This window comes from Anolis carolinensis, chromosome 3 (assembly GCF_035594765.1).
Source record: "Anolis carolinensis isolate JA03-04 chromosome 3, rAnoCar3.1.pri, whole genome shotgun sequence".
In the NCBI taxonomy this organism is placed as follows: domain Eukaryota; kingdom Metazoa; phylum Chordata; class Lepidosauria; order Squamata; family Dactyloidae; genus Anolis; species Anolis carolinensis.
In genome coordinates this window covers 64,134,837-64,149,237 of record NC_085843.1, presented here as the reverse complement: position 1 = coordinate 64,149,237, position 14,401 = coordinate 64,134,837, and the positions used below count along the sequence as shown (strand labels likewise).

The 14,401-nt window shown below is 39.0% G+C and overlaps 1 protein-coding gene across 14 annotated transcripts in view; it reads left to right on the top strand.

Annotated features, from left to right (window-relative positions):
- robo2 (roundabout guidance receptor 2) overlaps positions 1–14,401 on the top strand; it is a 1,412,536-nt gene that overhangs the window by 856,437 nt on the left and 541,698 nt on the right. For all 14 annotated transcript variants that reach the window (XM_062977135.1, XM_062977143.1, XM_062977146.1 and 11 more), the window contains one exon: positions 1,149–1,475. In XM_062977135.1, the coding sequence (XP_062833205.1) occupies positions 1,149–1,475 (327 nt within the window). The remainder of the gene's footprint in view (positions 1–1,148; positions 1,476–14,401) is intronic.

Here is a 14,401-nt window from a genome sequence, read left to right as displayed (position 1 = left end):
GGTCTTACTCGCATGGGTAGAAGGAGATCTGTTCTGCCAGCAATTGGAGGATGAGTCAATCACATTTCCATTGTGTTTGGGAAAAGATTGGTCCATGGAAAGTTACTCTCTTGTATCAGAAGAGCTGAGACTGAATAATAGCTGATATTTAAATTTATACAGTATTTTTAAAAGATAGTAAATGCTCTTTGGTATTAAAATTGATGTACCTTCTGTGGTGTTTTAAAAATATTCATCAAGTATTACTTTGTAGATGTGTGAGGATATATCCTAAGAATAAAATGACATCCTTTAGTACTATAAAATATATATCATTATCAAGATAAATTATGCTGGCAGTTAAGACAGATTGAAGGTATATTATTGAAAGAGAATTGATTGACATTGATTCTTATAGTCCTTTAGAAACATTTAACTAAAATTAAACTGATGAAATGAAAAAATGAACCCTTCCCCATGTGCATTTTTTTATACAGAATAGGTTCTAAACTGCAAAAATGCTTATCTGCCTCTTCATGTTTTCCCAACACTTGCGCAAGAAATACTGTTTTAATATATTTTTGTATCCCCTTTTTATAAGTTGAATGAACAATAGTGAGGGCTCCAACTAATTTATATATAATTTTCCCTATATCTTATTATATAATAAGATACTGAACTAGTCCTAGCAGGAGAGGAAACCATTATGTACCTATTTTTTTTGTAAAGGATATCCGGATGAATTCACAGTGCTGTTGGCAGTAATGTCAGTTGTAATGCATTCCCATGGTTGACACACTGTAAAAGCTGTTAGGTTGTTGCTTATTGCAGCTCCAGCTATCCTCAAAGAAATTAAGCGGGGACATGGTATTTGAAAAGCACTATTTTGAACTAACCTCTTACATTGTTTCCAAACCTTCATATTTAGAAAGTGCTATCTGGTTTTGAATGAGCGGTATTTGTGTGTGATTATAGATATAGAATATATTTGATTAGGGCACTAAAACTGTAATTCTATACATCTGGTTTCCTATTAGATGGAAAACTGAAATGTGGCATAAAATATTAAGAGCATTGTTTAAAATGCTTACTGTGGAATAAAATTGAGTACTAGTTAGGTCTAAAAAAACAACAACCCTGATTATCTTTCTACTTGTATTTTTCATTAGGATCTCGCCTTCGTCAAGAAGACTTTCCACCCCGAATTGTAGAGCATCCATCAGATGTAATTGTTTCTAAAGGAGAGCCAACAACATTGAACTGCAAGGCTGAAGGAAGGCCAACTCCCACAATTGAATGGTACAAAGATGGAGAACGTGTAGAGACGGACAAAGATGACCCCCGGTCGCATCGCATGCTGCTCCCTAGCGGATCTTTATTTTTCTTACGAATTGTACATGGACGCAGGAGTAAACCGGATGAAGGAAGTTACGTTTGTGTTGCAAGGAACTATCTGGGGGAAGCTGTGAGTCGTAATGCTTCTCTGGAAGTAGCACGTAAGTAATACATGCACTTCTCAAACATCATGTAATAGTTTGCAACTGTTTTGATAAATACAGTTATGTTACGTGCTCCCACATTTATCTGTTAAGTTGATGTTACATATGAAGTTTATGGAATTGCTCAAAGACAGGAGTGCTTATCAGTTTCTCTGATCACTTCTTTATTTGGTACAATAACTTTGAATTTTCTCTGATTCATACTAAGATACTTTTTTGCTGCATGTAACCATGATTGGCACTAGCATGGAAGAGGCCTAATCTTCCCTTCAGATATAATTTCCTTTTGAAAATATAGTTAATCTTGGATTTGCTGCAGCTAAGTTATAAATCTTGATCATTAGGCGTACAGACATTATCTATTTATCTGATTTTATTGAGACATCTATTCTGCAAAAGTGTTTTTATTTTATTCATCTATTTTAGTACAGTTTCATAGTCCACACATTACCCATATCATAAACTGAAATGATTTAGTGATATAAGAAATAACTTTTTATCAATCTGATACCAAAGACATCTGAGGGTCTTAATAATTGCATAACCCACACTCCCTTTGCCTTAGAAGAAACCCACTATCTCAGATATATGTGAAATGCATTCTAGGTAAAATATGATTATCCCTGTTAATTGTACCAAGTTAATTAAAACCAGTAGGATTTTGGTGTGGTACTTTGGAGTAGATTTGTTGTGAGTTACAGGTGTAATCAATCTAAGAAATATTCATGTGACTTGTTCAAATAGAAACAGATTTTTGTTTGACAGTTAAGCTAACTTCTGTGTAAAAGTTGTTTTAGTAGGAAATGGTGATGTTAATGTCTGTTTTGTGGATATTGTTTTTAAAGCAGGTGATGAATTTGAGGCTCATATAGGGGATTTTGTATATATGTTTCATTACTACCAAGCTGAAAATACAGGTCACACAAAAACATTTCAAAATATTACAGTGTACATTTTGATTGGGATTAAGAGCACATTTGATTTCTTTTAGCATTTAGAAGGCACATCATGCCTGAGCAGAATGGAAATGATTGTACATGGCTCTTATCACTAGTGTCTGTAGTGACTTCGGACACTATGTTGTAATCTACTTTAAGTGTTGCTCTTAGTGCCAATGGACCACATTATAAATCTGTTTTTCGTCCCAGATTTATACAATTTGTGTTTCTAACACAATATTAGACATTTTATAATCACAGGGTGAAAATGGTCAAAACTGTTTTGCTTATATAGTGACTTTTGTAGATGTTATTTTCCATGTATGATTAAGAAACTGACTTAGAAACTAAACACAAATCTCTGCACTGACCATAGAAGTGAGGCTCATCCAGGATCCCAGAAACCAGGATCCCAGAAACCGGATCAATCCCAATTCATGGTCCGCTTAAATTTCCCTGAGCGTGACAGGAAGTCCCAACTGCCCAGCCGTGCCCAACACATTATGGCACAACTGAGCAGCCACTCTACAGGATTTTGCCCACCCTCTTTCACAGCTCTTGCCATTTAACTTCTATGTGGGCAGTCTGGTTGACATCAACGAGAGCACTGTGTCACTTAGGAGACTGGGAAGTGAAGAAAACCCCTCTTGCCTTCCCATTTGAGTATCCATTGAGTTGGTAGGTAGTGTGTTGTGGTTGAAGTCAGCCATTACATGGGAGGAGGAGATAACAGGAAACTGCCCTGCCATATCCCTGGGACCTCTGAGCCCAGGTATGTGAGATGGCAGTCAAGACATCTCCATTAGTGTTGGTTAGGAACTGGTTCATCTGTTATGATTGTTCTTAACTTGGGAGAGAACCCGAAATCCTGAGTTTCAGTTGGGGATTTCCCTGAGTTAGCTTAACCTGAGGCAAGACTGCATTAAGGCAGACTTTCCCTGACAAGCTGGATCAGCTGCCATGGGGCTGATCCACTCCCTCCCCTCTGATCTAAATGATCAGTGATATGAGCCCTTGTATATAAAAAAATAACTTAACTAATAAAATAATGTCTACAGAATTACCATATTTACATGAATCTAAGGTGCACTTTTTTGGCTAAACCACCATGCTAAAATAGGGTTGTGCATTACATTCGCATAAAACATTAAGTGCAGATAGGCATGCACACAGGAGAGGCAGTGAGAGCATTCAACAGCCTTTACCTCCTCCTTTTCTGTTTGCTGGGGCTGCTGCCTCACCAGAGCCAGGGCTGTTCCCACTGGCTCTGCTGTGTTTGCCCTCCTCACCCTCCTCCTTTTGCTGGGGCCACTACCTTGCCAGAGCCAGGGCTGCCCCCACTGACTCCATGATGCCTTTGCCCTCCTTACCCTCCTCCTTTTCCTCCTCCTCCTCTCACTGGGGCTTCTATCCTGCCAGAGCCACTGGCTCCACACTGCCTTAACCCTCTTGGGGTGGTGTGGGTAGGCAGGGATGGTGCCCATCAGGACCCAGTTAAGACTCTGCACAAGGAGGGGGGCCTCACCAGCTGCAGAAGGAGGTAGCTCTGGCTCTGGTGAGTGAGTGGAGTCGGATGGGGCTGGCCCTGGAAGCAGAGGAGGTGGAGGAGGCGAAGGCAGGCAGGGAGGCTGACAAGTGCTCCTGTTGCCTCTTGTGTGAGTGCTCTCACCTGCCTGCCTTCTTAAATCTTTTTTCTGTCAGTTCAGTCATCACTGCTTTTATCCCGTTTGTTTACTCTGCTCAGAATTAAAATACCCAGTTGCCTCCTATGGTGCCATTAAAATGTAAGTGGGAAGGAGGATTTCCCTCTCTCTTCCTTTGCTTTCTTCTATTCCTCCCTTCTATCCTCTTGTCATCCATTTGCCCCTTTTCCTTTTCATTTCCTTCCTATCCTCTTTCCATCCCTCCTTCTCTCTTCCTTTTTTCCCCTTATTGCCTTCTTTTCTCTTGTCATCCTTCCCTCCCTCTTCCTTTTTCTTTCCTTCCTATCTCTTTCATATCGTTTTCATCCCTCCTCCTATCTTCCTTTTCTTCCCTTGATTTTCTCTCTCTTTGTTTTTTCCTTTCTTCTTTTTCTTCCTTCCTTCTCCCGTTGGAACTCAACCCCACACTGCCCAAGTCTCAAGTCCGCAATGAGGAACAGTTTAGTTAGCTTAAAATAGGCTAAGGATTTCCCTTCCCCAGGACCGGCCCAAGGAAATTCAAAGGGGTACGCAAATATTTTTTTGCGCCCCCTCCCCTGCGCTGCAGGAGGCGTGGCCAGGACTGGCCCCGCCTCCTGCACCCTAACTCCGCCTCCCACGCTGGGCGGCCACCAGCCTGAAAGGACTCCCGCTGCAGCGGGCGCGCGCTGTGGGAGGCGTGGCTGGTCCCGCCTCCCACGGGGTGCACCCTGGCCTGGCTGCGCCATGGCATGCCCTGCGGGAGGCGGGGCCAGACCTGGCCACGCCTCCGCATCACACGGCCCCACCTCCGTCAGGTGTGGCCCCGCCTCCCAGGGGCTCAATAGCGCCCCTGGGAAGGTGGCGCCCAACGCAGGGCCGTGGCCAGCGTGCCGTGTCGGGCCGGGCCTGCCCTTCCCCCATTACTTCTTTATGACATTTGGGAATGTATCTATTTCTTCTCTCCTCTCTGTTTCTGCTTTCATTCTGATTGGTTATGTAGAATGGATACTTTTCTACTGCAAGCCTTTCTTAAATCTGACTTCTGTTTTCTTATATCTTACTATGGAGAGTATGTGCTATGTGCTTTGAGATCTCTCTCTGCATGAGTGTCAGAAAGATATAGTGCATTGATGTTTTTTTCTTCTCTTGAAATCTTAGAAGAGATGGGTGTTAGAGTAGCTCAGACCCAGTTCTTGATTATTAAGAAATGCAGTTATTCTTTATTATTGTACATAAACCTTTTGTGATTTTTAAGATTTGACTCTGCATCTTTGCCTGCCTAAGGTCTAAATTCTTTCCAGCCACAACCAACAGCACCTCATGCTCTGCTAGCTAATGAGTTGATGTTCAGCTTTTGTATCCTGTTTGTTTTTGTATGCTCTGCTATATTTTCCCTAACAAAAAAGGTTATGGGCCCAGAATCTTATCACCCCTCCCTCCTTTTGTTTCCTTCACTTACTTCTTCTTTTCTTACCATCTTTCTAGCTTCCATCCATCTTCTCCTTTCCTCCTTAAAATTCACTTTTTTTCATTTGCTTCCATTTTCCCTCCTTCTAATTTCCTTCCCATCTTCCCATCCAGGGTTACCTGATTCTCTGGTGTTACTTTCCATGGCTAGAAAATTTAGGAATCTAACACTTTTTATTTTTAAAGAAGGAATTCTAAGAAGGCAGCCACTGTAATACACACCTTTTTGGGCCAAATTACAAAGAGAGCCCCTTTTGCCACTGCGCTTTACATTCATCAGCAAATACTTTTTTGGTTTCAGGGTTTTGAAAATTGAGTTGTGCATTAGATTCAATGGTGCACTAGATTCGAGTAAATACAGTATATCAAAAATGTTTATCTGGAAAAGGCCACTGGTGTTCTGAATATGGTTTGAAGGATTAAAAATTGTTTTATGACTAATGTATGTCTTAATTCATTTAAGCATTATTCTGTGGTTTTAGCCTGCCTATAGGTGCCTTATTTTTTTCTATGGAAAAAAAGTTCATAACTAAGTTGTTAAATGGAAGGATTGATACCAGTCATCTTCACAGTCGAGCAATTATTTTCTTTAAAAATAAAAGTATATATTTAATATTAAATATTTCTGATTTCTTGTGACAGCTGTATGTCTCTGTATGTGTGCAATTCCCCAAGTTAAGTTTTTAACCACTGCAGCTGGTGGTGGGTCGTGCATGAACTGAAAGTCAGATAAAAATGTCCTTAGGGGGAAAAAAAGTGGATGTTACTATGGATAGGTTTTTTAAGGGAAAGATCTGAGAACATGAAATCCAATACTAAAACTATAGAGAGTTTCTCAAATACTATCATGTAACTGACACTAGATTATTTTACTGTTTTTATAACTTTGAAGTTTTCTAGTCTGAAGTTTTCAGTTAAACTCCTTAGATTTTAAAGGGAAGTTTCCTAGGTTTTTTCAAATAAAGGTGCTCTTTGTATTTCTTTTAGTGAAAACTGAGTATGTTTGTGCAAGAAGCTCTGTTAAGATGGATGGAATCAAGTTAATAACTTTGTTACTATCAGTAATACTAGTTTGGATTCCAGTATTTTTTCTTTTGTCCTCTTATTTGCTGGATATGTTAGCATTGTATGCAGTTCTGGAGCATGGAAGGGGAAGGGAGCAAAATTTCAATAAGAAGAGGAATTAATAGAAATAAAACAAAGGAGACTAGAAATGCCTTTACTTTTACAGAAGGCACATGTAGATCCAAGTCACTATTGAATCATATTCAGGATTTTTTACTATCCTGTTTTAGATTAATTAAATATTTGACAATTTGGGCCATAGAAAATGCCTTTCATGCCTTTCTGTTCTTATGTTTTATCTGTTCTCTTGTGGACTCAACTGTGCATTCCTGTTTTTGGGCATATTTTACTGAGCTAGTTTTTTGTTTGTTCGTTTCACATGGTATTTTTGAAATGGCTGGAAAGCATCATGCATGAACTGAGCAACATTTTCTCAACATGCACTAACAACACCATATCTCATCTGATCTTGGAAGCTAAACAGGATCAGCCATCATTAGTACTGGAATGGGAGACTCCCAATTAATACCAGGTGCTTTGGGCAATATTTCAGAGGCAGGAAATGGCAAATTCACCTTTGAATACATTTGGTCCTCCATACCTATCAATTCTGGATCTACAGATTCAACCATGTATAATTTGAAAATATCTCCCCTCCCAAGAAATTCCCCAAATTGCCAAACCTTGAGTTTGTCAAAAACAATTGTATATAACGGTACTTGAGCTTTCATGAATTTTGGTCTTCATAGGGGTCCTGGAAAAACACTCCTTGCTTATGGACACCATTCCTTTCCAATGAAAACCCTATGAAATTCATGGGGTCAAGCTAAGTTGATAGGCAGCCTGAACACAGACACACACCTCCCCCAACAACTCTCCAATCTTTTTATTGTTATGTAGCATGCAAATAAAGATATTTGGACAACAGAGCCTTAACTGGACTTGGAATATAATTTCCTATAGTTTTAAAAACACTTTGCTTCTGTTACTAATTAGAGAAAGCAATCTGATCTTAGAAAGAAATATGTTCCAATGAAAGCAACAAAACTTCATTTCTTTTAGTTGGTCTATTTATCTGTTCCAATCAGACTGTAATACTTGTTAGATTCTTTAAAGTTTTTAGAAAAACTTTGCAGAGGAAACTTATAAAAATAAGTCTCAGAAGAAAATAAACGTATCTGAAGGGATATCATGATAGAGTGATTCTTTTGTACTACACGTGCTGGAAGTTTTGTTTTGTTTAATTTTAGTGGTGGTTTTTCTTACTTTCTTTTGGTATTCCTAGTTGGAAATGGTTTATATTTTCAGAGGTAAAATGTTGTTATTTTTATTTGAAATATAATATTTAAGACTTCTAGCATTCTCTATTGAACTGTCTTAATGGGTTAGGAGCAATGTTTGTCATCCTTAACAGAGTTGGAGCCTTTTATCAAGTGCAAATTGATATACCTGAACCTCTGATCTGCTGACCAGTGGAAATTATCATGAGGCATATCTTGGATAAAGTACATAGATAGGATTTCAGTTTTGAGTATGAACTCTCCACATGAAAAGAGAGAGCCTGTAACTCATAGCACTAGCTGAGACTGCCTTTGATCCAGGCAGAGATGGTCATAGCAGCTGTAGCCCCAGGTGCTAAATATGAGACAGCAGCTTGATCTATCGACCACTGTAAGAGGGGCTCTGGCCTAAATGAAAATTCATGAAAAATTGATGAAGTCCCCAGATTATTTTTTTCCTTTTCCTTTTTTGGTGTTGTGCCAGTGTAGTGGGAATGGATTAAATGAGGTGTTGAATGCTTTAGTGGCAAGGAGGTTGTGGTTCAAAGGTCAAAAGTCATGAAGAAACTGATCATTTTTCTCCTCCTTTTTTCTGAAACAAACACTAGTCACTTATTAGCTTGGTTTTATGATGGTTTTTTTGTATTAATTAAAATAAGAACATCTGTACTAATGCATATGTGTTATCTTATTCTAGGGAAAGCGGATTTACATTGGTGATACGCCCCCCCCCTTACCCTAAAAAACTGCAAACCTCCCATATGCCTTAATTGTTAATTCATCGGGAGAACCAAAAGTGACTCTGAATCTTGTAACTAAAGTCTGAATTTTGGGCATCATTTTTCAGGATTTCCACTTGTAGCAAGTTCATTTAGAGAAAGAAAATGCTCCTGCATTATTAATAGGTCACAGATTGCTGAAATAGCAAGCTATGGACCATTGTCCAAACATAATGATTCTGCTTGCTTCAAAATTGAAAGCAAATTGATGCTTTATCTGTGATAGTAAGAGATTATAGTCCTTGAGTGGATTTAACATAAACCTCATATTTTCACACAATATGTCTAATCCTGTTTTATATTCATCTAGCTTTTAGCTGGACCCCCCCCCCTTGCACTAGAGAGTATATTGTGCCAGTAGGTGGAGATTAACATTTTCATATGTCTTACTGGAGAATATCAATGAACCATCAGATTCAGGAGGACTTACAGGAGAGAAGTTGCGGGGGGAATTGCCCAAGTCTTTTTTTCTGCCTTCTATGTTATCTCAGTGAAATAGAAAAGGGATGGTTTTGAAAGATGGTATGTCATCCTTCAGTGAGTAAGGACATAATCACAGTGATGATTTTTCTTTTTCACTATTTTGCTGTCTTCATTCCATGTACACATATCAAACTTAACTTTTTCTGAACCAAAAATAGGCATGTGAGGAAGTGCTTTCCCTAGAAATCTAAAGGAGCAGTGTTTGTCCTTCGACATAGGTTGCAGATTTTCTGTCCTGTACATTAACAGAAAGTGGACTATTTTTCAGATACAGAAATTGACTTCCTGCTCTTTCAGGATTTGTTTTGTCGAAGGCTTTCATGGCCGGAATGCCAGGGTTGTTGTATGTTTTCCAGCCAGTATGGCCATGTTCCAGAAGTATTATCTCCTGATGTTTCGCCGACATCTATGGCAGGCATCCTCAGAGGTTGGCCATACAGCCAGGAAAACACACAACAACCTTCTTTCAAGTTTTGCTTTGTTTATTTTTGGCATTTTTGGTTAATTTGAGCAGCCTTGACACAAGGAAATGGCCATCTGCCAAGTTTTTTGATATATGGTTCTTTTTTCTTTTATATTAACTGTCGCACTGTGGTACTGGCATGAGAAAACTTGTATACAAGGTAATAAATACGAGTTATTTTACATCCGGGTGGAAATCAGGCAGGCTTCCAGATGTTGCTGGAATACATTGCATTACTCACTTTTGTCTATGCTGACTACAGTGTAATTCTACTCAGAATTAAGAAACTTTGAATTCTGTGTGACTTATTCCCAGTTAAGTATTATAGGACTGTAACTGCAATCTACAGTAGAGTCTCACTTATCCAACATAAACGGGCCGGCAGAATGTTGGATAAGCGAATATGTTGGATAATGAGGAGGCATTAAGGAAAAGCCTATTAAACATCAAATTAGGTTATGATTTTACAAATGAAGCACCAAAACATCATGTTAGACAACAAATTTGGCAGAAAACGTAGTTCAATATGCAGTAATGCTATGTAGTAATTACTGTATTTATGAATTTAGCACCAGAATATCACGATATATTGAAAACATTTACTACAAAAATGCGTTGGATAATCCAGAACGTTGGATAAGCGAGTGTTGGATAAGTGAGACTCTACTGTACTTTTATAGCTTGGTGTAGATTTGTATTTTTGTAGATTTGTATTTTTAACGTGTTGTTCTCATCTTGGTTTTGTTAATTGCACTCATATTGCTTCCTTTGTTTTTGAACTTTGATTTGCCACATTTAAAAATATTTTAGGAGGTGTTCTCACTTCTATAATGTTTGCACATTCTCCTTGATGAGGCATTGCAAGATGTGCAGCATTCAGCACTGCAAGTGTTATGGTCTAACAGTCTCCCATACAGGTTAATTTCTGCCTCTTTCTTTTAAGCTTTGTGCACTCAAGGTTTTCCTAATTTTAGTCTGCTAAGTAAAAAAAGCATTGCTGATAAGGAAAGCAAAACACTATATCGTATTATTTAATTCATCTTTTCACACCTTCATTCCTTCTGTTTGGGAAATTTGGAAGTACAGTAGAGTCTCACTTATTCAAGCCTCGCTTATCCAAGCCTCTGGATTATCCAAGCCATTTTTGTAGTCAATGTTTTAATATATCATGATATTTTGGTGCTAAATTCGTAAATACAGTAATTACTACATAGCATTACTGCGTATTGAACAACTTTTTCTGTCAAGTTTGTTGTATAACATGATGTTTTGGTGCTTAATTTGTAAAATCATAACCTAATTTGATGTTCAATAGGCTTTTCCTTAATCTCTCCTTATTATCCAAGATATTCGCTTATCCAAGCTTCTGCTGCCCCATTTAGTTTGGACAAGTGAGACTCTACTGTACTGCTTTAATATTAATTAAAATGATGTTCATTATTTTTGTCTCTCTAGGATAAAGCGGTTGGTAGCATAGGCTTTTGAAGAAATGACACTTCATCTATTGGTAGTTTAATTGTATTTCAACTTTCGTATGTTTTTACTATTCTGTATGTTTCTAGGTATGTAAGCTCTATCTGCACTTGTTTGTTTGGTTTTTTGTTTTTTTTTATGTAGCCACTTCAAGTTTCAGAGACAGAAGAAAAGTGGCCTGAAAGTACAATAGATGAGTACATACTTAAATACATAAACAAATAATGATAGGAGTTAGTTCATAATAATTAAGACTTAACAAAGTGATATTTGATACCTGTTAATAACGCAGAGTGAAATGAAGGAGTGGTTTCAGTCCACTAAGGCCCCTTCTATACTGCTATATAAAATCCAGATTATCTGCTTTGAACTGGATTGTATAGCAGTGTAGACTCAGATAATCAAGTTCAGGTTAATAATCTATCAGTTTCTGTACACTGGACTGGCCAAAAGATGTGATGAACACCAGCTTCAGTTGAAGATCTTCAGATGGGGAGGAGAAAAGTTGCAGCAAACATTTTGCCCCAACTTCTCTCTCCCTGCCCTATTCCCCATATCATCTTTGTTATTTGACATATTTTTAAAACAAGTTTTTTTGTTTTGTTTCTGAAACATTTTGCTCCTTTCTGTAAACATTTTGTTCCCTTCTCTAGGTATCCATGATTGAGAAGTAATCATACATGCCATTGCTAGAGACACATAAAGAGTTATGAGAACTTCTCATTCTGCTGATAGATTGTTTTCTGAAAGTTATATATGTGTCACTTTTTCTGGCAGAAATCAAGGTATTAAAACAATAAGCATTAATAAAAGTATGTAGTGAAGACAGGAAAGGAACGCCTTTTGAAGTCAAATCTCTTTTCCTCAAGGGCATAGATAATGGGAAACTCCAGAGACTCTTCTGTTTTCTCTCTCTCCTCTCCTCAAGGCCAGATGGTCTTCCTGTCAGCACTGACAGTTCTTTACTCAGCAGATGCAGTGGAATTATCACCTTCGGAGTCTCTGTTTCTCAGTGGGAGCATCCCTTGTCAGTCATGGCCTTTGAATCTTCCTGTAGCAGAACAGTCTTCTCCTGTGAACTTTGGCATTCCTCAAACTGAAACACACAATACAAATACAAGCTGCTGGGGCTGTACATGAAAACTGCATACTGAGAACATTTGAATTTTTGTCCCGTTTAGTTTTCACTCATACAATTCTGTAGACGAATTGCTCAAATGAGTTGTCTAGATTGGTTCATTTCTTTATATGAAATAAGTACCATATTTACTCTATTCTAATGCTCACCTTTTGTTTGACTACATTACTTTCCCAAAATTAGGGTGTGAATTAGATTTGTATAATATTGTGCCGTCGCGCCTGGGGCTGTACTCTTAGTGAAAGAGGCATGGACATGACATCTTTCCCCAGGGGATTGCTTCTTGCCCTCCTTTAGGGAAACTGGAACTCCCAAGGACCAAAACACTGAAGTTAACTCAAAAACTGGGTTTATTGTTCACAAAGGGGGTAAAAGAAAATATACATTACAGTCTTTGATTGTTTAAGTCCATGAAGCTTGTCCAGATCCCTCTTTCTCTGGCTGTGAATGCCGGAACAAACTCAGCCTCAGTCCAATGACCTATATCTGAAGACAAGAGTCTTCCTCTGTTGCCAAAGGACTGATGTGAAGGCGCTTGAGACTCCTCAACGTTGTTCAGGTTGGCCCTGAACATGAAGTGTGAGTCCCAAGGGTAAGAACCTCAGAATTGGTGCTGAGAGGTAACTTTTGAAGGGCTTTTTGAGCCAAGCCTCTCATTCACGTCCATCCGATAGAGAACTTGCTGATGGAATGAAAAGGAGGAAACACAGTCCTACTCCAGGAAGAGGTGGAGCCAAACAGTTTTGCTGAGTGAGCAATATAACAGGTACAAACAACATTGATTGACAGATATAAATAACCAATCCAACTACATTTACAGGGTAAGGGCAAAATCAGGCATGATACAACAATTCAAATCTTGAAACTTATAGTTTGACATATAGATGGCGCCACTCGCGCCGTCACACTCCCGGCCTAGATTTCCGGACTTTCGGAAATCTAAACAAAATGGAGTTAAATACCTTTAACTCTAATAACTTTAGACTGCATGTCTTCTGAAAATAACACAACCATGCCGCTAATAGGCCTGTCAAATAAAGAAACCTTTTCGTTAGAGAATTTTAACCTGGGCCTTGCACACTCTATTGTCAGAGCTAAGATATAATTTTGACACAATACCCTTAGCCCATTGGTATCTAGGAGCATCTTTTGTTTAAGTAACACCAAATCCCCAACCTTTACGTTGGCACTTAACAAACCAAAACCCATTGTTTCTTAGGGCAGACTCAGTAAATGTCCTTCCTTGGTGTTTGACTTCTGTGTGGAAATGCTGTGTCAACAGCAGAGCTATGTGGCTATGGTGTGGCAAAATAAAAGGATTTTTAACACAGGATCTAATCTTTGCTCTTTTTAGTCTACCTCCAACCCTAAGGAGACCCTCATTGTCCAGGAAGGGGTTCAAGTCCTTTAAACAACTATTTTTGGGCAAGGAAGCTTTTCTTTCTAGACAAGCTATTTCTTCTAAAAAACACTGTCTTTGAGTGGATCTCAGGATGACTGTTGAGGCTTTCGAAAGATCTTGGGGCTGAATTGCACCACTGTTTTTTGTAGTGATGTAATGTATGAGCCTGGCAATGGCTGCCTGAAGTCTAGTCCATTTTGAAAATCTTTCAAACTTGGCTGAATTTAAACCTTGCCTTGATAAGTCTTGGCCATCTGCACTAGCGTCAAAAACAATACGGACTTCGTCAGGTTTCTGAGGATGAGTCACTTTGTGGTACGGCAGGAACCGCTGCTCTTCTCCCTCCGCACACACGCTAGCTGGTTCAGCGTAGTTGCTTCTAAAGAGGTCTTCCACAAACTGGGTGATCTGGGTCTTTACCTTCGGATCCTTTAGCATCCTTCTTCTTAAGGACAGGAGACGATGATGGGCAACATCTCTGTTGTTGGGTAGAGATGGTCTTACCGGCTTGAAAGGTAAAGGTGCTATCCAATTATCTTCAGAGTCTTGAGTGACTTGGCTGTTCATCATCTCAAGAAACTTCTGTTCATTTTTAGAGAAGGCTGTTTGCTCATCTCTCTCTGTGACTTCGATGATGGAAGAGTAATCGGGCATTACTCACTGGCAGCAAACTGAGATGTGGCTGGCACATCCTTGCATTAGTGAAGGCCTTTTAGTGACAGGCTGGAACATCTTGTTCAGGCAGACTGGGCCTAACACCGTCCATCCTAA